At 41.4% G+C, this 25098-nt stretch overlaps 1 protein-coding gene across 5 annotated transcripts in view; it reads left to right on the forward strand.

Annotated features, from left to right (window-relative positions):
* Positions 1–25098, forward strand: part of LOC150084661 (regulator of G protein signaling 7-like) — a 759190-nt gene that overhangs the window by 222014 nt on the left and 512078 nt on the right. For all 5 annotated transcript variants that reach the window (XR_016547071.1, XM_090375401.1, XM_090375402.1 and 2 more), the window contains exon 2: positions 2742–2838. Coding sequence is in view for 4 of the 5 variants with exons in the window: in XM_090375401.1 (XP_090231527.1) it covers positions 2742–2838 (97 nt within the window). In the remaining variant the exon portion in view is untranslated. The remainder of the gene's footprint in view (positions 1–2741; positions 2839–25098) is intronic.

The following is a 25098-nucleotide window of genomic DNA, read 5'->3' on the forward strand; positions in this document are numbered from 1 at the left end:
TTTATCTGTTTGGATAGAAGATCAAACAAAGAACAGATCAGGAACAAGTTTGCTTACGATAAAAGCAAAGGCATTGGCAATATTTGAAGACCTCAGAAATAAAGCTGAAAACCCTCAAGAAGTACCTCCCTTTACTGCCAGTAGTGGCTGGTTCAACAATTTCAGGAAACGTCACGCTTTCCATAATGTGAAATTATCAGGTGAAGCTGCGAGTGCAGATGAAGCAGCAGCAAAGGCATTTCCGCCGATACTGAAAAAACTAATTGAGGAAGAGGGCTATACACTGGACCAAATTTTCAACTTTGATGAAACTGGACTGTATTGGAAAAAAATGCCATTACGAACATATATCTCAAGAGAGGAAGCACGAGCTCCAGGCTTCAAGGCTGCTAAGGATAGGTTTACCGTTATGTTAGGAGCAAATGCTAGTGGCGACTTGAAACTGAAGCCTGTTATTGTTTATCATGCAGCTAATCCACAAGCGTTAAAAGGGATCACAAAGGACTACCCTGGGTGTTTATTTTAGCAACAGCAGAAGAGGATGGATGACAGGGCAGATCTTCACTGAACTTCTACTACATGTGTTTGAGGATGTGTTTTTTCGAAGCTACTGCAAAAAGAAAAATTTGAATTTTAAGATTTTAATTATTTTGGACAATGCACCAAGTCACCCTCCAACCCTTGCTGAACTGTCACCAAACATCAAAATCCTGTTTTTACTGTCTAACACAACATCTCTTATCCAGCCACTTGACCAAGGAGTAATTGCTGTTTTTAAGCACTATTACACAAGACGGACATTTAAGATGCTGATAGCAGAAACAGAAGGCGAAAATGCACCAACAGTTAAAGACTTCTGGAAGCGATTCAACATTAAGAATGCAATTTACATAATTGTGGAGGCTTGGAACGAAGTGACAAAAGAATGCTTACATGGTGTTTGGCGGCCACTTTTACCAGATTTTATTCGTGATTTTAAAGGCTTTGATCCTGTAAATGAGCTTCCTAAATTAAAAGCACATTGTGTTGCCCTCGCAAAGCAGGTTGGCTTTGAGGAATTGGAGGAAGATGATTTAGTAGAGTTGCTTCAGTCTCATGAAGAAGAACTTTCAACTGAAGAACTGCAACAACTTGTTGTTGAAGGGCAGGTGGAAGATGAGAAAGACGACGAAGTTGAATGCCTGAACACCACCATAAAACCGCTTTGTACTTCAGAGTTATCTTCAGTTTTAAATTCATTTGAGAAAAGTATGCAATGGCTAGAAGATAACGATTATAAGGCAGAAAGAAGCAGAAGAGCACTTTATACAATTTGGTCTTGCTTTGGAGCCATATAAGCAGCTGCTTTGTGAAAGGAGGAAGACTGCGAAACAACAGAAACTAGATTTTTTTTTATGAAAACACCCAAGAAAGAGACAGAAAATGAGCCGCAGCCCTCTAGTTCTGGTGTGACCACATTTCGTCCAAAGTCTTCATCGGCATCTCCTCCACCTCCCAATTCCGATAATGATGACAACCTGCGGCCACTTTCCCCATAATTACGCTGCTTCAACCCTTTCTCAAGCCCTTTCCCTCAAGCTGTCTTCATTTACTTTTAAGGTAAGGATCTAAATTCTAAATTCAAATGATTAAATTATTAATTTTATATTTTTCAACTGTAACTGTTTTATTACGATTATTTATTGTGTTTGGTAATGTTTTGGTTAAAAATGTGTGTCCAATCTTGGGTGGTCGGCACCTAACCCTATATTTTCCATAGGGCCTGTTGTTTATATTGCACGAGGATTTCTAGGAACGCAACTATCGTGTTATACGAGGACCGACTGTATATATATATATATATATATAGTGAATAGTTATTGAGGTGTTGATTGACGTTATGATATGTGTATCCGCATGAGTGTCTTTAAAAATAAAAGTACAGTAAAAAAAAAATATAATATTTTGTTAATAAACAATTTATGCGCTAGTCCATCCAGGATTCTAAAGAAAAATGGCTAGGTTACCCCCTCCACTTCGGTAGGGGTTCAAGCTCCCATGGGATTCAAGTGGAGGCAACCTGACCTTTTTTCACCATTATGGAAAGTGTTCATTAGGGCAAGTTACCATTAGTGCTTCTGAGTGGTACTAAAGTGATACTAAACCGATGTTATCGTGTGTTGTGTTCGCTCACCAATCAGCACATCGTTTGCCACGCCTACCTGTCAATCAGTATATCATTCTCGACTTTACTCCAGACCGATAACACCTACCATCTGTTTACTGAGCGAGCAGCACAAGTGTGCCCTATCTGGAAACTAATTTTCCGTGTAAGTTATCTGACGTTTCTTGTCGTTCTCGTGTTGGCTTTCTTTACCTCTGCCTTAAAATTTTATGCTCTCGAATTAAATTAAACTAAATTTTAATTTCAGTTTGTGACATCTTTAGACCATTAAAGAGACATATCGCCGTACTGCTTATGAGTTTTCACTTCTGAAAAGTTTTCTTCTGGTCATTTCTATTCTGTATTTGTGAAAATTTTAGGCCTGTAGAGGAACATACCAACTCACTTGCTCTTTGCTTTCCCTTCTTTCCATCCACTCTTTCTTTATAATTGCACTTTATGTGACTACTTTAAGAAAAATAAATTTAGGCTAATTTCATGTTTAGTCTGTGTCGACATGAATAATATTGCATATATTTTACTGCTGACCCTTACAAAAGGGCTATTTTAGTTTACTGTTATTATTATTTCTTCCTAGATGGAGCAGATAGTGGAAATGATGCAAGATGAGCAAAATGGTGTTCCAGTGAAGACTGTAAAAAGTTTCATGTCCAAAATTCCCAGTGTTTTTACAGGTAAATTTGCTGAAATGCACTGTAATTCCACATTTTTTTATATATATATATTTAAAAATCTTTTTTAAAATAACTTTTTTAGATACATTGACATGCAGCCTTTTTCAGTACTTAAAAAAGGCTACATATCAGTGCATCATTCCATTGGGGTTGTTAATGACAACATCGTGAAAATTTTGACTGCAGAAGAACTGTCTTCTCAATCCACAAAGGAGATGTAAAAGATGTGATGGACAACTATAGACCAGTGATGTTAATTTCAGTGGTGGAAAAGACTGAAGAACTATCTTGATGCAAATGGTATCCTAAATGGACCACAGCATGGGTTTATTAAGTCCTGCCTGACCACTAGTTAATTATTATGATAAAGTCATAAAATGCAAAGTTTTTCAAGCCACCCATAAGGTGATGCAGCTTTTAATTAATGTGAAGTAATGACAACGTTAATTGTTATGAAGCCAATTCTGTTGTGTTAAAAGGGTTGCTCCTCTCATGCTATTAGTAGTAGCATGAGAGGAGCCAACTTGTGCCAACTTGATTATATTGTACAATGACCAGTGCAGCTGACCTACATATTAGCATTAGTTGAGGAATATGATGCAAGAAAGCAAACTAAAGGTAAACTTCTGCACATCTATTCTACAACTGTCTTTAGTCAGTTTGAATCTATGTCCCCTCAGTTTCTTAATCTGAGCAAGCGGAAGTATCCCATCAGCATTGAGCCTGCTCAAACCATTCAACGCCTTATACACCTCAATCAGATCACCTTGCAGGTGTCTAGTCTCCAGACACTGTAATTTGCAAAACTTAAGCCTTCCTTCATAAGAGCAATCCTTTGTTCCATTCACTAATCTTGTTAACCTTCTCTGTACTCGTTCCAGCAGCTCTACATCCTTCCTAAAAATGAGGCCTCCAGACCTGTATACAGTACTCAAGGTGTGGCCTGTCCATTTCCTTATACAAGGGGATAATCACCTCCTTCTCCCTGCTAGAAAAATTCCTGTATATCATTGACAAGACACCATGAGCTATTCTTGCAGACCATCTGCACTGCTCAGAAAACTTCATATCTCACTGCACAATCACCCCCAGGTCCTTTTCATTCACTACCACCCTCAATGTAGTACCACACAGTTGATATGTTACTCTGAGGTTGCTGCTACCCATATGCAATTCTTTATATTTGGTTCAATGTTAAACTTCAGTTGCCACCTCTCAGCCCATCTGCTCAACTTTTTTCTAGATTCTAGATCCTGTTGCAGTAGCATACTGTCATTAGTGTCATTAACAACCCTGCCAACCTTCATGTCATCTGTAAACTTAGATATTAAGCCTGATATTCCATCATTAATATCATTAATAAATACAGAAAACAACAATGGACCTAACACTGAATCCTGGGGGATACCGCTAATAACATTAGTCCAAGAAGCAGTGGCATAGGAATGCTTTGGCATTGGAGCAGGTGCCAAGGCTGCCAACAGGAGAAGGGCGCCACTGACAGACTACATCAGTACAGTGTCAAGCTATTTTGACACCTGAGGCTAGCTGATGAAATGGCACCCCTCGATGATGTTGAATCAAGATGACAGCACAGGGAGGGTGAAAATTAATTTTCACACGGTGATTCAAACCTGCATGCATCCTTACATCTGAGTACATACTGAATCTGTACATAGCATCATAGATCTATTTGCTGTCCAGAGTGTACCTTTCAAGGGACCCATCAGGCAATCGCTTCATCAGCGCATGCTCAAATGCATAGTAGTTCACAATTCACACGTTGTGTATAAACTGAATAAGTTATAAGTTATAGTGTTTTTGTGATTGCTATATAAACAGGTAGCCAATATGGGGGCCTTAGTGTCCGGACACGTTTTATCGTGCTCCTGATTTTTAATGGAATTGAGTAGTTTAAAATGTGCATATAGTTCAAAAAGTGTTCAAGCTGAAAGAACTTAATCGGAAGATTCCCTAGGTGAGACTATTTTTATATTCTACTGGGAATTTAGTAAACTACCAGTGTTTTTATCTGTGTCCTTTGTTGCCAGACATACAATGGTCACAATGTGGCTGGCGGCAGGGCCATAGAGAGGCACTGATATAAAGCAGTGGCCACGTCGGTAGTTTGCACTTGACTGGGGAGGTTCCCAAACTGAGCAGGAAGTTTGCTCCACCAAACTGTGCTGATAACTGCTGTATGTGTATATTAAACTAGAAGCAATGAATTCAGTAACTCCGCCCCCCCCTTCCCGTAAACTTCGCCTGGTTGACTGTGAACTCCTTACCTATGCATCCCACAGAATTACTAATGACACTATCGCCTCCGGCGTCCCAGGAAACCCCTATGGGTAGTGATCCTGCTCTTCTGGGAGCATTTTCACACTAGGCTGTCCCCCCCCCCTTAGTGACTGAGGGGGATAGCCAAAAACTTCAATAACCACCTGTGTGCCTCCAAATTCAACCACAGATTTGTGGAGGACACCGTCCGACAGCATTTTCAGTGCCCTACCAGATCATCCCAACATACGCCTGATAAATCGAACTGTCCCGGTTGTCTGGAATTCGCTAAATGGAAGGAAAAACAGAAAATTATGGAATCCTTGATGCAGTCACAAAGTGATGACCTCAACATTATTGATGAGACAGAAAAGATGGAAGACACTCGATCAGGGGCCTCTCAAGCCAAGCGAAAAAATTACAAGTGAGTGACCCGCTCCCAGACCGAGTCTAGAGAGCAGCCCGACCCCACAGCATCTCAAAGGGAATCAAACAATGATGACAAACAACAGGAACCACCGCTGAACCACACTCTTCCAGAGGGCTCCGTCTATGAGAAAACATTCATTTTAAAAACGGCCCTTGAAAATATATTCAAAGAGAACCCTAACAGGATCTCCTGTGGACTGAGGTCTCAAATTGTGACAATATTTCACAAAATGGAGACAGTTCTCCATGATACATACTTAGAAAGTGAGAGAATAGCTACACGGCTACAAACCTATATGGAATGCGGGGCAAACAAAATGCCACAGTGCACCCCCACATATGCCCAAGCACTGAGGAATATACCAAACGAGACAGAGAAAACAAACAAAGTGGAAATCCAACAAAAGAAAGTATTATGGAAAACCCCGAACATTGTCATACTGAGACCCACCGGAGAAGAGAGACCCTCCAGTGAACAAATAAAGCAAAAAATCATAAACAATCTCAAAGAGGACTTTGAAGACACTAGGATAAAGTCTATCCGGAAAACAAGAAGTCCTGGTATCGTAATTGAGATGGAAAGCAAGGAGGAAGCTGAGGGGATAATAACAAACCCCAAGCTGTGGGGATAATAACAAACCCCAAATGCCCTGGGACTCATGGCAGAGACCCCAAAAAGAAAGGTCCATCAATAGTTATTTTCAATGTGGACCAAAATCTACAACCACAACAACTCATGGAAGAAATATATAGAAGAAACCTAAAAAGCCACCTACCGAATCAAGAAGGGGCGGCACTGCTGACCCCAAAATACAGAACTCAGTCCAAAACAAATGGAGGATATAACTGGACAGTTGGGCTGACTCCGCCTGCCTGGCAGGTCCTAAAAAACCAAAGCAGGATTTTTATTGAGTGGAGCTGCCTCCGTTTTAGAGAGCATGTGGCCATATCGACGTGCTCTAGATGTTGCATGATTTTAAGAACTGCCCCACCAAAACTAAGGAACCCATCTGCACCAATTGCAAAAGCCTGAGAATGGATCACAACCACTCCATCCAAGGGCGCCTCCGTAGCCAGGTGGGAAGGAGCAGCAGTGCGTAGCACACGCTTCTTGATTAGACCGGGGTTCGAGCCCGTCACCACCAAATACGGAGGATGCGGAAAGGTCAGGGAATGACCACCGCATATCCCGGAGCAATATGGCCTTAGTTGCTAATGCTCCTAAAAACCAAATAACAACAACAACAACTCCATCCAAGACTCAAATTGTCCCACCTACCTCAAGGTAAAAGGCACCTACCGACAAAGAATTGATTATGGAAATACAACATAAAAAGTACAATTGCGTCATACTAAAGATACACCAACTAAACGCCCACCGAGCTCAAGTGATTATTGAGCAGGTACGACTCCAAACAGATGAGGATAATACCGACATTAACATAGTCCTAGAACCGTATACCAATCAGAAACAAGTAAGGGGATACCCGCACAATTATAAAATTGTTTAAAGCAACAAAGACACCCCCTGGGCAGTAGTACTAGTAAGAAATCCAGAGATAACGGTTACAAAGATACTACAACTTTGCACGCCCTGGGCAGCCTGTGCCCATATAATATGCTCCATAGGCAGCTACTACATAATAGTCCTTTACTATAGGCCTGGAGTAGAAATCAACTTTGCCACAACACATCTACAATCAGTACAGACAACCCTGGCAGGGACATAAAATCTTGATTGGAGCGGATGTTAACTGCCAATCACCTGCCACAGGGGAACCTCACCACAGGGGAACACCGACCACAGGGGAACACCGACCACAGGGGAACCTCAAACGGATGGAAACTAGAAGACTTCCTAGCAAATTCAATATTTACAGTCATAAACCAGCCATTCTGCCTCCCAACGTATTGTAACATTCTATGGGAAGAAACGATCGACATAACTTTAACGTCCAGAAATATAGATACAAACATAACCCACTGAACTGTACAAAACACGTGAACTATGTCTGACCACCGAACAATCACTTACAGCATACAAAGGAATCAGGCTAGAACAGTCGCCACAAAATACCTGTCAAACAGATTCGCAATTGGGAAAGCAAATTGGGATGCCTACTGCAATTTCTTATCCACCCAAGGGAGACAGTACATGGAGGACTTGGACAGACGGGAGACCAAAGGCGAAAGGATAGACCCCAGCCAGTTCGCACAAGATATAACCTGCATAATCACCAGTGCAGCGGAAGCGTCCATAAAAAGGAAAACTCCGATGACGGGAGCCATGCCATGGTGAACCCCAGAGCTGCAAAGAATGAGAAGACAAGTACAGGATAAAAGAAAGCAGTATCAAAGGGCACGAAGAACATGACCCCAGGCGGAAGTCGTGGAACTGAGACAACAATATAGACAGATCCGAAACTTTTATACAGAGACTATTAAGAAAAACAAGAAAACATCCTGGGAACGACTTGTCCAAGTAACGGGAAATACTGAACCCTGGGGAGTGGTGTATAAAATCACCACAAACAAACTTCCCAAAAACGAAGTGATGACCGCAACAAAGACGGCGCAAGGAACACTCACTGCAACATGGCAGGACTCAATAAAGAACATACTCAGCAATCTAATCCAAGACCCACCAGGCATACTAACAGAGGACCAGAAAGCCATCTGCCAAGCAAACGAAGAATATGAGACCCAACAACTAGAATAAAAAGTGCCCTGGCCCCGATCTCATCGAGCCGGAAATGGTCAAGAAAGCAGCGGAGGTTATGCCGGACAACAATGCTCCGACTGTACCGACTGTACAACACCTGTATCAAAGAGGGCCAGCTCCGACTGTACAACACCTGTATCAAAGAGGGCCAGTTCCCCACCAGCTGGAGGATCTAAAAGTGATCCTCAAAAATCAAAACAGACACCAGGAAAATCCCAATTCATATAGACCCATAGCCTTATTGTCGACACTCAGCAAGCTTTACAAAAGATTATTACATAAAAGGATCCACAACCACTATAATGAGGCAAACCTGAATTCACCCAAGCAATACGGCTTCAAATCGGGATCTTCAACCATAGATGCCATCCAAGGCCTAATCACCAAAGCGATGCAGTGTACCAAGAAGTATTTCATGGTCACAGCCGTCGACTTTGCCAGGGCATTCGACACCCTCTGGTGGCCGAGCGTCCTTTGCAGACTCAGGGCAGCGAGAACACCAAGCAATTTGTACAGGAGCATCAAAACTTATCTCTCAGACAGAAATGTCCAAGTAATAACACCCTACAAGAAGTTGACCTGGCCGGTCTGCAGGGGCTGCCCTCAGGGATCTGTCCTGGGGCGCTGCTGTGGAACATAGTGTTTGACGAGTTCCTCACTGTGGACCTGGGGGAGGTGGAGGTCCAGGCCTTCGCAGATAACCTCGTCCTGACGGTTGCGGCAGATTCCAGACAGAACCTTGAAACGCTTGGAAACCAAGCCCTTGAAACTTTGCAGGACTGGGCAAAACTACACACCTTAACAATCTCGCCAATGAAGACGAACTCTGTACTACTCAGAGGGAGGTTAAACCTTAGAAGACCACCACAAATCAAGCTGGCAGGACAAACAATCAAACTGTCAATGCAAATTAAATATCTGGGACTGATCATTGATCAGAACTTATCATTTAAACCACACCTAATCTATCTAAAAGAGAAACTGTGGAAATACACAGCACTCATTGCCAGAGTTACACGCAGGGACTGGGGGCTAAACAGGAGAACCCTGTCCCTGTATTATAAAGCCATCTTCATCCCGATAATAACATATGGCTTTCCCATATGGTACAAGAAAGCAGGAACAGCAGTGAATAAAAGGATACTGGACACGATCTAATGCAACATATTATTAACAATAACAAGAGCATGTAACACGGTTAGTACGAGTGCCCTACAGGTCCTTGCGGGGACCCTACCCTTGGATTTAAAGGTAACCCGCTGTGGACTTATGTATCTACTAGCCAAAGGAACCCAAACCACCTACAACGGTCTTACCATTGATATCACCAATAACAGGAAAAACGAGAAACAAAAAATAGTGGACCACCTCTTACAAATTTGGCAGAGAAGATGGACAGACATGGAAAAAGGAGCGATAACAAAAAAATTTATTCCCCAAGTAACCAAGCTGTATCCCAAGGCTCCCGCATGGCTGTACCCAGGCCTAAACACTGCTTTTCTATTCACCGGCCACGGGCCTTTCAAGGCCAAATTAAACACCTTGGGCATAATCGAAGAATCACACGTCTCTGCAGCAAACTAGAAACATGGCATCACGTTATGCATCAGTGTGAAATATACGAAGACATCATATGTCAAATGATCATGAGAATTAAATACATCCCTAACACCGAGGAACACCATCTCCTGGATATACCAGAATTTGCAGCCTTTAGTCGCTTTGCCCAAGACGTCTTCTCCAGAAGAAAACAACAAATAGCCATCCACCAAGGCCAACAGGAGTAATGAAACCAAATATGGACACCAAGGAATACGAGAAACTAAGGACGGGGATATTAACCAATGATTGATGACCATTGTAATATGCCACCCAAAGTTGAGAACGGAACGCCACCCATTTAAGATAACAGAACCCACCTGATAGGGAAGTCAAAAAAAAAAAAAAGCTATCACACAATCAAAGAAGGATGCTGAACCAAAGAAAGAGGAACACAAGGATGGGGCTTGCCCCATGAGTGACAATGAAGAGAAACAGACGTGAGACAAAGGCCATATTGGAGACCTGAAGAGGACACTCTAGCCCCCTTCACCTATAATTCCTAACTCCCCAGGAGGAGGGGACAGCCACACAGCCCCCCTTCTCGCCATCCCCTGTTTCCTCTCTGATGGGGCACAGGCATGCCCCACTGAAACTGGGGGCGCCTTCTCTATTGGCTCCATACTTCTGCCTTTTTCCCCCAGTCTTCTGCCTCCCCCTCTATCTTCACGCTAGTGAAAGTCCCACACATCAAAATTATTACATCAAAACCACCATACACCCAGCATTCGGCCTAAAAAATTAAAGAAATAATACCCCCACATCAACGCAAATAATAAAAATCACTTTATTTTATTTTCTTGATGACCATTGGAATATGCCACTCAAAGTTTTTTTTTGGTCCTAGCTGCCGAAATATCAGGAAACTAAGCGGCAACACCTGCCAGAGTAAACTAAGAATGTGGCAACGTTGGATCCCAACAGGGGTCCAGCTGCTAAATTGCCAGAAGAACCACGGTACACGACATTACACGATCCAAGATCCATACACTTTTAAATTTCTAGCATTTACAGTGTACTGTAATACACCACAACGTAAACTACGCGGAGATGAGGGAAACCCCTGGTGCCGCTTAACCCTAAAAATACTTACACACTACTATATAAACAGGTAATCGTGAATATTGTGATTTATAATTTAAATAAAACAATAAAGGACAAATTAATTTTAGAAGTGCCACCAAAGAAAAAAAGGGACATCAGTACCGCGTAGAAAGACAGCATAAAGAGGAAATTGGAAAAAAACATTCAAAGAAAACGAACATGATTCGAATGAAGATGAAACCACTGAAATGGAAGTCCAAGAAAAAGCTCAAATAGTTGAAGTTATTTTAAAAGAATTAGAAAAGGTGATATAGTTGTACACGTTGGCACTAATGATATTAAGATTAGGAGACCAGTTTGAAAGTGTCTGCAATTCTGCCCAGACACGATAGGAGGGAGTATATGATGAGAGTCCTGTCAATCAATTCAGCCCTGGAAAGATTGTGCAAGGCTTAAGGGGAAGAATTTTTTTCAGCCTGGTCTGTACTTGTTAACAGGAGAGACTGCTTCTACAGAGATGGGATACACTTAAATAGAAAGGGTGCAAGAATGTTTGCTAATTCTATCGAGGCAATGTTAGGCGGATCGGAAAACTGCTAGGTTGGGGGGGATAAAAGGACTAATAGATTAACAGTGGCCACTGGCAGAGGTGAAAGTGATTCTTGCACTGCTTCTATTGGAATGAGCAGCAGCCTGGAAAATAAGATGCAGGATATTTCAGAGACTGCTGGGAGTCATTGGGGTACAAGTAAACACATGGGTTGTGTTAGGGTAGCTAAGAAAAAGAACAGATGCATGTATACTTGCGTGTACACCAATGCTAGGAGTTTGGTAAATAAATTTGATGAATTTGAGGTATTGCTCAAAGCATAAAAGGTGGATATTGTTGGGATATCAGAGACGTGGTGTCACACAGACATAAGTAATGCAGAACTGGAATTTGGGGAGTACAATGTCTACAGAAAGGATAGACAGGATAGGAAGGGAGGAAGGGTTATGCTATTAGTTAAGAAACACATAAAATCCAAGGAAGTGAAGCCAGTCGACATTGCTGGACAGTGCAGTGTCAAGTCAGTTTGGTGTGACATAAGCATTGGGAGATCAAAATTGAGAGTAGGAGTGTGCTGCAGGCCTAATGACTCTGATGAGTATAATAAGAAACTGTACAAGGAAATAGAGTGGGCCAGTAAATCAGAGAGTCTTATAATGGGGGATTTTAATTTCCCAGATATTGACTGGAATTTGTGGGTTGGTCACTCACACACTAGCAAGGCTTTTGTGGATTTATTGGATGATTGTTTTCTAAATCAGCATGTTCGGGAGGCAACTAGAGGGAGCAATACTCTTGATTTGATTATCAGTAGTGATTCTTCATGCATTAAGAATCTGCAGATAAAGGAACCATTAGGTGGCAGTGATTACAGTGTGCTGAAGTGGGATTTACTCAAGGAGGTAACTACCATCAGGGGTAAAGGGAAGGGTTATTGCTTTCGTAAAGGCAACTACGATGGTCTGAGACAGTATTTAAATTCTATACAGTGGGACCAACTGATGATGATGTTACCAACAGCAAACTCAAAGTGGGAAGCATTCAAAGAACTTACCTTGGAAGCTATTAGGCTTTACATACCAACTAAGAAATATTGTTCAAGGTTCAGGCCTAAATGGATGTCAGATGAACTAATGAGACATATGGCAGAGAACAAAAATGCATGGGATACATATAAATTAACATGTGACACAGAAGCCTATGATAGATATAAGTTGATCTGTAACCAAGTTACAAAGGAGGTTAGGTGAAGGAAGATTACGAGAAATCTTTGGCAAGCTATGCAAAGAAAAACAGCAAAGAGTTCTTTACTTATATAAACTCTAGAAGGAAGGGGATGAATCAGATTGGTCCACGCGATATTGATGGTTCAACTGTTTATGATCCTGCTCAGGTAGCTAACAAACTAAATCAATATTTTGCATCTACATTCACACATGAGGAGTTATTCAGGAAGGGGAATGCCATAGATGAAGTAAACACTGGCAGTGAGCTAGATGATCTTGTAATAATTGAGAGTAAAGTGGAGGAGAAATTGTTGAAGATAAATACAAGAAAGGCACATGGGGTGGATGGGATCTCTCCAGTTATATTAAAGGAGGCAGCAAAGGAAGTAAGCAGTCCGTTAGCCATAATTATAAGAGCTTCCTTGGACTCAGGAGAGGTACCCACAGACTGGAGATGTGAAAATGTAACCCCAATTCACAAAGGAGGATCAAAGGCTGACACAAATAATTATAGACCTGTGTGTTTAACTTCTGTTCCAGGAAAATTAATGGAAGCACTGGTTAAAGAAGCACTGCAGGATCATCTTGACAAGAATTCAGTCATAGCTCAGACACAGCATGGTTTTGTTAAAGGAAGGTCTTGCCTGACCAATTTGATTGGATACTATGATGTAGTCAAAAAAGAATTGGATGCAGGGAATAACTTTGATATTATATATTTGGATCTTAGAAAATCTTTTGATACTGTTGCACATGGAAGACTGCTGCACAAATTGGAGCAGTGTGGCATTGGTGGCAAATTGTTGCTATGGATAAAGGGATGGTTGAGTGGCAGAAGACAGAGTGGTAATTAATGGACACTGCTCATCGTGGACTAATGTTATTAGTGGAGTCCCTCAGGGTTCAGTGTTGGGTCCATTGTTGTTTTCTTTATTTATAAATAATATCGATGATGGTATATCAAGCTTAATGTCCAAGTTTGCAGACGATACAAAGGTTGGCAGGGTTGTTAAGGACGCTACTGATGCCATGCTGGTGCAACAGTATCTGGAAAGGTTGAGCAGATGGGCTGAGAGGTGGCAAATGAAGTTTAACATTGACAAATGTAAAGTACTACATATGGGAAACAGCAACCCCAGAGCAACGTATCAACTCTGTGGTACTACACTGACAGTGGTAGAGAATGAAAAGGATCTGGGGGTAATTGTGCAGGCAGATATGAAGTTCTCTGAGCAGTGCAGATGGGCTGCAAGAGTAGCTCATGGTGTCTTATCAATGATATACAGGAATTTTTCCTTGTATAAGGCAATGGTCAGGCCACACCTTGAGCACTGTATACAGTGCTCAAGGTGCAGAGCTGCTGTAACAAGTACAGAGAAGGGTAAGAAGGTTAGTGAACTGAACGAAATGTTGCTCTTACGAAGAAAGGCTTAAGTTTTGCAAATTACAGTGTCTGGAGACTAGGCACCGGCGAGGTGATCTGATAGAGGTGTACAAAGCCTTGAATGGTTTGAGCATGCTCAATGCTGATGGGATACTGCCTCTTGCTCAGAATAATCACCTGAGAGGGCATAAATTAAAATTGAGGAAAGACAGATGTGTGGAAATTTGCCTTCAGGCATCGGGTAGTTTGTTGGTGGAACAGACTTCCATCCCTTGTTGTGGAAGTTGATAGCCTAAATAAATATAAGGCTCAGCTGGACAGGTATTTCGAACGAACGGAGGGGTGAAGTGGAAGTGGTTATTTTTTATTTATTTATTTTACTTTATTTTTTTTTTTTTGGCTGATGCTGCATAAGCTTGTTTTCTTGCATCATATGCCTCTACTAATGCTAATGGTGTGGACAATAACCAACAACAGTTGCCAGAAGAACATGATGGCAGCAATAAAATTAACGTGGAACATGTAAGTCTGAATTTTAATGATCCGACCACATGAAACTTTTTAATACCCACAAAAACGGATCTCTTATGGTGCAACATGGTCCCGAACATAATCTTAAAGATAAGTGGAATTACTTAACAAGTACAGGTCACTGTTGAAAAATAGCCGTGAATTAGGGTTGAATTTGAAAGTGTCTGCAATTCTGCCCAGACACAATGATATGATGAGAGCCTTGTTGATCAATTCGGTCCTGGAAAGATTGTGCAAGGCTCAAGGGGTAGAATTTTTTTCAGCCTAGTCTGTACTTGTTAACAGGAGAGACTGCTTCTACAGGGATGGGATACACTTAAATAGAAAGGGTGCAAGAATATTTGCTGATGCTATCGAGGCAGTGTTAGGTGGGTCGGAAAACTGCTAGCTTGGGGGATACAAGGACTAATAGCTTAACAATAGCCACTGGCAGAGGTGAAAGTGATTCTTGCACTACTTCTATTGGAATGAGCAGCATCCTGGAAAACAAGATACAGGGTACCTCAGAGACTGCTGGGAGTCATTGCGGTACAAGTAAACATATGGGTTGTGTTAGAGTAGCTAAGAATAGGAACAGTTACACCAGTGCTAGGAGTCTGGTAAATAAATTCGATGAATTTGAGGTATTGCTCAAAACATCAAAGGCAGATATTGTTGGGATATCCGACACATGGTGGTTGTTGTTATTTGTTTTTTAGGAGCATTAACAACTAAGGCCATATTGCTCCAGGGATATGCGGTGGTCATTCCTGGACCTTTCTGCATCCTGTGTATTTGGTGGTCATGGGCTCGAACCCTGGTCTAATCAAGAAGCATGTGCTACCACTGCTGCTCCTACCCACCTGGCTACGTCAGAAACATGGTGTCACACGGATATAAGGAATTCAGAGCTGGAATTTGTAGAGTACAATTTGTACAGAAAGGATAGACAGGATAGGAAGGGAGGAGGTGTTATGCTATTAGTTAAGAAACACATAAAATCCAAGGAAGTGAAGCCAGTTGACATCTCTGGACAGAGTGCAGTGTCGAGTCAGTTTGGTGTGACATAAGCATTGGGAGATCAAAATTGAGAGTAGGAGTGTGCTATAGGCCTAATGACTCTGACGAGTATAATAAGAAACTGTACAGGGAAATAGATTGGGCCAGTAAATCAGAGAGTCTTATAATGGGGGAGTTTAATTTCCCAGATATTGACTGGAATTTGTGGGTTGGTCAATCACACACTAGCAAGGCTTTTGTGGATTTACTGGATGATTGTTTTTTAAATCGGCATGTTCGGGAGCAACTAGAGGGAGCAATACTCTTGATTTGATTATCAGTAGTGATTCTTCATGCATTAAGAATCTGCAGGTGCAGGAACCACTAGGTGGCAGTGATCACAGTGTGCTGAAGTGGGATTTACTCAAGGAGGTAACTACCATCAGGGGTAAAGGGAAGGGTTATTGCTTTTGTAAAGGCAACTACGATGGTCTGACACAGTATTTAAATTCTATACAGCGGGACGAACTGATGATGTTACCAACAGCAAATTCAAAATGGGAAGCATTCGAATAATTTATCTTGGAAACTACTAGGCTTTACATATCAACTAAGAAATATTGTTCAAGGTTATATGAGACATACGGCAGAGAAGAAAAATGCATGGGATACATATAAATTAATGAGTGACATGGAAGCCTGTGATAGATATCAGCTGGTCTGTAACCAAGTCATAAAGGAGATTAGGCAGGCAAAGGCTGATCATGAGAAATCCTTGGCAAAGGATGCAAAGAAAAACAGAAAAGAGTTCTTTGCCTATGTAAATTCTAGAAGGATAGAGATGAATCAGATTGGTGCACTGGATATTGATGGTTCAACTCTTGATGATCCTGCTCAGGTGGCTAACAAACTAAATGAGTATTTTGCATCGACATTCACACATGAGGGGTTATTCAACAAGGGGAATGCCAGAGGTGTATTCAACTCTGGCAATAAGCTAGATAATCTTGTAATAACTGAGAGTAAAGTGGAGGAGAAATTGTTGCGGAGAAACATAAAAAAGGCACCCGGGGTGGATGGGATCTATCCAGTTATAATAAGGAGGCAGTAAAGGAAGTGAGCAAACCTTTAGCCATAATTACGAGAGCTTCTTTGGACTTTGGGCAGGTACCCATAGACTGGAGATGTGCAGATGAGACCCCAATTCACAAAGTATGATCAAAGGCTGACACAAGTAATTATAGACCTGTGAGTTTAACTTCTGTTCCAGAAAAATTAATGGAGGCACTGGTTAAAGAAGCACTGCAGGATCATCTAGACAAGACTTCAGTTGTAGCTCGGACACAGCATGGTTTTGTTAAAGGAAGGTCTTGCCTGACCAATTTGATTGGATACTATGATGTAGTCACAAAAGAATTGGATGCAGGGAATAACTTTGATATTATATATTTGGATCTTAGAAAGGCTTTTGATACTGTTGCACATGGAAGACTGCTACACAAATTGGAGTAGTGTGGCATTGGAGGCAAATTTCTGCTACAGATAAAGGGATGGTTGAGGGGGAGAAGGCAGAGAGTGGTAATCAATGGAAACTGCTCATCGTGGACTAATGTTATTAGTGGAGTCCCTCAGGGTTCAGTGTTGGGTCCATTGTTGTTTTCCATTGTTGTTTTCATCATCAATATTATTTATAAATAATATTGATGATGGTATATCAGGCTTAATATCCAAGTTTGCAGGCAATACGAAGGTTGGCAGGGTTGTTAAGGACACTACTGACAGTATGCTGCTGCAACAGGATCTGGAAAGGTTGAGCAAATGGGCTGAGAGCTGGCAAATGAAGTTTAACATTTACAAATATAAAGTACTACATGTGGGGAAACAGTAATCCCAGAGCAACGTATCAACTCTGTGGTGCTACACTGACAGTAGTAGAGAATGAAAAGGACTTGGGGGTAATTGTGCAGGCAGATATGAAATTTTCTGAGCAGTACAGACAGGCTGCAAGAGTAGCTCATAGTGTCTTGTCAATGATATACAGGAATTTTTCTAGCAGGGATAAGGAGGTGATTATTCCCTTGTGTAAGGCAATGGTCAGGCCACACCTTGAGTCCTATATACATGTCAGGAGGCCTTATTTTTAGGAAGGATGTAGAGCTGCTGGAATGAGTACAGAGAAGGGTAGCACGATTAGTGATTGGAACAAAGGGTTGCTCTTACGAAGAAAGGCTTAAATTTTGCAAATTACAGTGTCTGGAGACTAGGTACCGGCGAGGTGATCTAATAGAGATGTATAAAGCCTTGAATGGTTTGAGCATGCTGAATGCTGATAGGATTCTTCCTCTTGCTCAGAATAATCACCTGAGAGGGCACAAATTCAAATTGAGGAAAGACAGATGTAGGATAGATGTACAGAAATCTGCCTTTAGCCAGCGGGTAGTTGGTTGGTGGAAGAGACTTCCATCCCTTGTTGTGGAAGTTGATAGCCTAAATAAATTTAAGGCTCAACTGGACAAGCATTTCAAATGAACGGAGGAGTGAAATGGGAGTGTGTTTTTTTTTTTTTTTGGCTGATGCTGCATAAGCTTGCTTTCTTGCATCACATGCCTCTAATGCTAATGTATCGTGTCACTAATGGCCAATGTTTCAATAATTCGTGGAAATACAAAAATGATGGTATCAAAAAAAAAAAAAAAAAAAAAATACAGGAAGTGGTTATTTTATTGCAAAAACAAAGGTGCAATATATTGTTTTCCGTTCCTCTTATTTGTATCTGGCACAAATAATATTCCATTTTTCAGCTCAAAAACATCTAAATCCAAACATTCTTTTTCATGAGAATTCATTACAACACAAACAATTTCACAAAATGGAAATTATTAGAAAATGGTCTTCAAAAAGGTGGACTAATTGACGATGCTACACAAGCAGCACTATGAAGCGAAATTTCGAATGGCGTCATATATTGAAATGTATATTGTTCTGTGCTGAAAATAATTTTTCATTTCGTGGACATGCTAGTAATATTAAGAAACTTAAGAAAAAAAATTGTGGCATATTTTTAAAACTTGATAAAATTTGTCAGCCAATTTTACACTGGTATGAAAAATGTTCTGGAATTGCTTTAAACACCACACTAATTATTGTTGTTATTTGGTTTTTAGGAGTATTAGCAACTAAGGCCATACTGATACGGGGTTATGCGGTAGTCATGCCCTGATCTTTCCGCATCCTCCGTATTTGGTGGTCATGGGCTCAAACCCAGGTCTAATCAAGAAGCGTGTGCTACGCACTGCTGCTCCTGAGCACCTGGCCATGGAGGCGCCCCCACACCAATTATTTATCTCCAGAAATTCAGAATAAATTTACTAATTTGTTAGCAACAAAAGTACAAAGTGAAATAATTTAAAATAACTAAATGCAACAAGGCATAATATGTTAAGAGCAAGAGTTTTATATCTATATAATATCGATGTGGATACACCATAGATAACTCTTAATAAAAAAAACTACAATAGTAGTGCAGGAGGCATCATTTCCTCTGTATCTCATATTGTGCTCGATGATAGTCCAATAACTTTGAAATGGTACCGTTTCACTCACGAAACAACAGATGACTGCTTGTCAGGATAAAGGAAAACCACTCCCTTCTAAATCTCTAACAGATGCTCAAAATAGAAAGTTGACCAGAGCCGATTGTCCAAATGTTTAATACATTTTGGTCTGCCCACTGGCTGTGGATACACAGAAAGTAGTTGACCAGTTCGACTTCTCGGTATGTGGGACAGGTAGTCGGATAGTAATCTCTGCAGATGGCAATCTCTATCTTTTAATTCGGGCGTAACAACAGCATTATTGCTTGCTTGAAGGCCATGGGTGAGAACGATGTATACCCAGTTAAGTCTCGTAATGCAGTCGTTATATGGAAAATTTTCTTCGTTCATAGAACGAAAAAATTTTTTGTTTCCATAAAACAAAAAAATAAAGAAATTAAAAAAAAATTTGGTAAAGAATAAAATTCTATTTAGCGAATTCTAAAAAAATTCGGTAAAAAAAACATTTATCTCTAAATAGAAAAATTCGCTATAAAGACTATTAAACAGCGGTCCGACTGTACTTATTATTTATTATGATTTTACCATTTATCGAAAAAAGGCGCATAGCCACGAATTTGCCAAGTGTTCCGAAAACCTAGCTACGCCTCTGCCAAGAAGGGCAGTGGCCATTGATTACCACTCTCTGACTTCTCACACTCAGCCATCCCTTTATCCATAACAGCAATTTGCCTCTAATGCCACACTGCTCAATTTGTGCAGCAGTCTTCCGTGTGCAACAGAATCAAAAGCCTTTGTAAGATCCAAGTATATGATATCAAAATTATCCTTTGCATCCAGTGCTTTGAGACCACATCATAGTATCCAATCAAATTGGTTAGACAAGACATCCCCTTAACAAACAGATGCTGTTTCTGAACTATAACTGAAGCCTTGTCTAGATGATCCTACAGTGCTTCTTTAATCTGTGTCTCCATTAATTTTCCTGCAACAGAAGTTAAACTAACAGGTCTGTAATTACTTGTCACCCTTTGATCCTCCTTTATGAATTGGGGTCACATTTGCACTTCAACTGTCCATGGGTACTTCCCCCGAATCCAAGGAAGCAGTCATAATTATGGCTAAGGGTTTGCTTACTTTGTTTGCTGCCTCTTTTAATATAACTGGATAGATCCCATCCATCCCAGGTGCCTTTCTTATGTTTATCTTCAACAATTTCTCCTCCACTTTGCTCTGAGTTTGGCATTCCCCCCCCCCCCCCAAATAACTCCTCACGTGTTAATATAGATGCAAAATACTCATTCAATTTGTTAGCTACCCGATCAGGATCATCAGCAGTTGAACCATTGATATCAAGTGGACCAATGTGATTGATCCCTTTTCTTCTAGAGTTTACATAAGTAAAGAACTCTTTGCTGTTTTTCTTTGCATCCTTTGCCAAAGATTTCTCGTAATCTGCTTTTGCCTGCCTAACCTCCTTTGTGACTTGATTACAGACTAGCTTATATTACCATAGGTTTCTGTGTCCCCTTATAATTTATATGCATCCCATGAATTTTTCTTTTCTGCCACGAGTGTCATTAGTTCACGTTTTTCATACCAATTATGAAATACCGTGAACAGTATTTCTTAATTGGTATGAAAAACCTAGTAGCCTCTAAGATTAAGTCTCTGAAGGCCCTTAGTCTCTAGTAGTCCCATTTAGAATTCACCGTTAGTAACATTATCAGTTTATCCTACCGTATAGAATTTAAAAACTGTATGAGACCACTGTAGTCACCTTTACGAAAACAGAAACCCTTCCCTTTACCCTTGATGGTAGTTACAACTTTAAGGAAATCCCACATCAGTACACTGTGATCACTGTCACCCAGTGGTTCCATATCTGCAAATTCTTATTGCATGAATAATCACTGCTGATAATCAGATCAAGAGTATTACTCCCTCTTGTTGCCCCTCGAACATGTTGCTGTGGAAAACAATCCTCCAATAAATTCACAAAAGTCTTGCTAGCATGCAAGTGACCAACCCACAAGTTGCAGTCAATATCTGGAAAGTTAAAATCTGGCATTACAAGACATTCTGATTTACTGGCCCACTCTATTTCTCTGCACAACTGTTATCATTGTACTGATCAGAGTCATTTGGCCTATAACACACTCCCACTTTCATTTTCCCTTTCCCAGTGTTTATGTCACACGAAACAGACTCAACATGAAGTACAACTCTGAAAGAAATTATAAAATCACATACCAGCACTTTCTTTTAACAAACACTAGTATCCCATAACACAGATATGCAAAGTAAAGAGAACCTAGAACTTTACTGCTGTTGTTCACAATGAATTCCTACCAAATTGAAAGCTTTACTGTCAGTAAACTAGTATTGGATATTGGGTACGTTGAGGGTCTAATGGCTCTAGGGATTTCTCCTATCTCCGTGTATGTTCTCTGTAACGAGTGACAGTGTGGGAGTCACATAGAATGTAGTATGTTGTGCCCATTGTTCATCCAGCCTGTCAGCCACTGGGCCCTTAGTGGCACCCGACATTACCATCCCAGCGACTGGGACACCGTCCGGGTGCAACAATAAGACTAATTGTACTCTGTTCCAGTGCACCAATAAGACTAATTGTACTCTGGCAGGTCCTGCCACCTACTTTCCTGAGATTTCAGTGGTTAGGACCTAAAAAAAAAAAAAATTTTTTTTCGCAGTTTGCTTAATAATATGATTTGTTTAAACATTGAGTGGGGTTTTCGTTGAATGAGTTTCTCTAGAGGTCTAATAGTTCGGGCAGTAATTTTGGTGTACTAGATTTGGACCTGTGGGGTAATACTCTAAGTAGGAAAAGGTTTGGGAGGGGAGGCAGAAGACTGGGGGGGGGGTAGAAGTAGAAATAAGGGACTGATAGGGAAGGTATTCCCTCGTTTTTCAGTGGGCATGCCCATGAAAAGTGGGTTGGCAGCAGACAGCGAAAGTGTCACCCCCACCTGGGAAAGGGGGAAAAAGCAGGCTGGAACAGATGTCCAGCCCCGTTTGCCAGATGGCCTTCTTCAGCTTTCAAGGGAACCATCCAAGGTTCAGAGGATGTCCATTCCAGTTCTTGTATTTAGGTAGTCGTTTCAGGAGTCACCACACAACAGGGTGCTCAGGGGTGCACGGGAAAAGAGACAGTTTGTCATTTCCATTTAGTCATTGCGGTTTTCTCGTTTTGTCTAGTCTGGTTTTCTGGTTGTTGTCTTGTCTGGTTTCACCTTGGGAGGTTTGGTGAGAATGTAGGCATTTTGTTGCATTGCATGTTCTGTATCACCATTTTTATGTCACTCTGTGTAAGGCAATGAATGTTCTTCGCCTGGTGAAGAGCTGCTGAGCAAAGTTTGTTGGTACTCCATATTCTTCACTTGAGTCCAGCAAATGTGATTCCATATTTTTTGGGAAGTCGCAGGTTCTCATAGTTTGGGCAGTTATACATGATGTGTGTATAACTGCCCAAACTTTCCGCTTCACCACACACGCATCTCAGGTCTTCTTCCAATCCCAGCTGGGCCAGCTTTTCTTTGAAGGTAGCATGACCTGTCAGTACATATGATGTGTGGAGTCCTGGTTTGAACCAAGTGGTCATTTTCGGGAATGTTTTCCCCAGGTCCGGGATGAATTTTTTGGTGATACAGCCTTTGGTGGTTTCAGTCCAACGACATTGCCAGATCCGGGTGAGGTGGTTCTGAAGCCTATTCTTTTCCTCTTTGTATGGCGTGCTGTTGTTAACTGTGTAATCTAGGAAGGTGCAGGGGAGTCCTTTCACTATATGTTATTTGATTCCACTGTTTGCAATTTCCAAGTCTAGGGAAAGGACCCCTGCCAGAACCTGCAGGGCATTAGTGCTACAGGCTTGTGTGATAGTGAGCAACACAATTCTGTGGATTATATTCAGGGTCCTCCAATTTACAACCATTGCTGTTTTGATGTACCAAGCTGGAGCTGCTTACAAGGTGGCTGGGAGGAAGACTGTTTTATAATACAGGTTGAGGTTTATAATACAAGTATGTTTTGATAACCCCCAGTCCTGTTGTGCGATGCCTGCTAGTAGGCCAGCGTATCTTTCTATTTTTGTGCAAATGTAGGATAGGTGATGCTTGAAGGAAAGATTGTTATCAAGAACAATGCTAAGGTATTTCATTTTGTCGGTTAAGCCAATGGTCTTGGCGTCAATCTTAATTTGGGGCGGCCTGCAGATGTCAAGTCTGCCCTTGAGTAAAATGGATGTAGTTTTTTCCGACGATACTTTTAAGTCATGGATCCTACTCCAGTTTTGGAGCTTAGCCATGGCTGGTTTGCTTTTACCTCAAGCTGGGTTATGTTATGCACAGCAACCATCAGAATCAAGTCATCCGCAAAGGCCTGAGAAAGCATGCCCTCCAAGTCAAGGGTGAGGAACTCATTGAGGATAATGTTCCACAGGACAGAACCCTGGGGGCATCCCCTGCGGACCAATCGGTGAATTTTACCATATGGCGCAGTAACCTAGATTCTTCTGTTGCCAAGGTATATGATTTAATGGTACCAAAGAGGTTCCCAGGCAGCTGAGCCCTTCTGAGCCTTGCCAGGATGCTCGGCCACCATATGGTGTCAAACACCCCGGCAAAGTCCACGGAGTTCGCTAAGAAATATTTTTCTTGGCATGCAGTAGCAGAACTGATGCGGTGACGCCGGGCTTCAGTAGTGGATGATCCTGGCTTAAATCCATATTGCATTTGGGTGGTCAAGTTTACTGTTTGATGAATAAGCCACCAAGTGGTGGTTTATTCTTGAGTGCAGCAACCTCTTGAAGAGGTTACTAGCAACTTAGGAGAGTGATGGGAATGTAAGAACTTGGTAGTATAGGTGGTTTTGTGTGATTTTTCAATATTAGTTTAAGCAACCTTCCAAGAGGTGGAAAAAGTACTGGCATTCAGACTTCTATTGTATAATTCGAGTAGTAACTGCGGAGCATATTCTACCACTTTTTTAATTATTTCTGGCTCCAGGAGATCGGGACTGGGTAATTTTTATTTCTAATTTGTGCTGCAGCCAAGTTCAGTTCTGCCAATGTGAAAGGTGGTTCCTGCTGTCTGCTGGCATATGCTTCATTCTCGGCACAGATGGCAATTTGTTCCGGCAGAGTTGGTGTTGCTGGTTCAGGATAGATAGCTTTCAGTATGTTGCTCACCAGTTGATGCCAGTTTGTTGTTGGGATTCCTTGTGGAGTCTATGTTGTGATAATAACTTCTCCACTGGGAAGCTTTTATTACACTTCTCCTCTATTACACCTTGATTTTATACACCTCTCCCTAGGGTTCCCTGTTTCCAGTTTCAGTAACTAGATTTTCCCAGGTCTTTGTGAGCTTTTGACTATTTCACTAGTATACTTATTTCTTGCCATTTTGTATATATTCCTTAATGCCTCTACTTCAGCTGGCGGCCAAGGGCGTCTCACCCTCTGGAAGGATTTTCTTTTTCTAATGATGTCTCGTCTAAAGTGTTGGATCAACTTGGGACCCAAGAGATCCAACAAAAAGAGGAGAAAACAAACCCCAGTTGTGGGGTTTGTTTTCTCCTCTGGATGGTCTTTTGGCTTGCATCCATAATGGCCTTTGTGACGCTTCTTTCAATCTCGTTGAGATCTGTCAGGTGTTGGATTTGCTCCATTTGCCTAGCAGCCGCAGGATGTATTCTTGCAAGAGTTGGCCGTTTCGGGTTCCATTCCAGTCCAGGGTCAGACTGTGCCAGGCCAGGGAGTGACAGTTTACATCAGCTCCCACCAATATTTTTTGATCCAGGAGCAGGTCGAGCATTTTTTTCAGGTATCTGATGGCAAAGGTGATTTCTTCTCCTGGTCTGCAGTAAAGTGAGACAGCATAAAAGGGGCCCATTGGTGTCAGTACTTGGGCACAAGCTGCTCAGGGGGTGCATAGCTAAGTTATTTT

The sequence above is a fragment of the Mastigoproctus giganteus genome, chromosome 6 (assembly GCF_048544385.1).
Source record: "Mastigoproctus giganteus isolate SK-2022 chromosome 6, ASM4854438v1, whole genome shotgun sequence".
NCBI lineage: Eukaryota > Metazoa > Arthropoda > Arachnida > Uropygi > Thelyphonidae > Mastigoproctus > Mastigoproctus giganteus.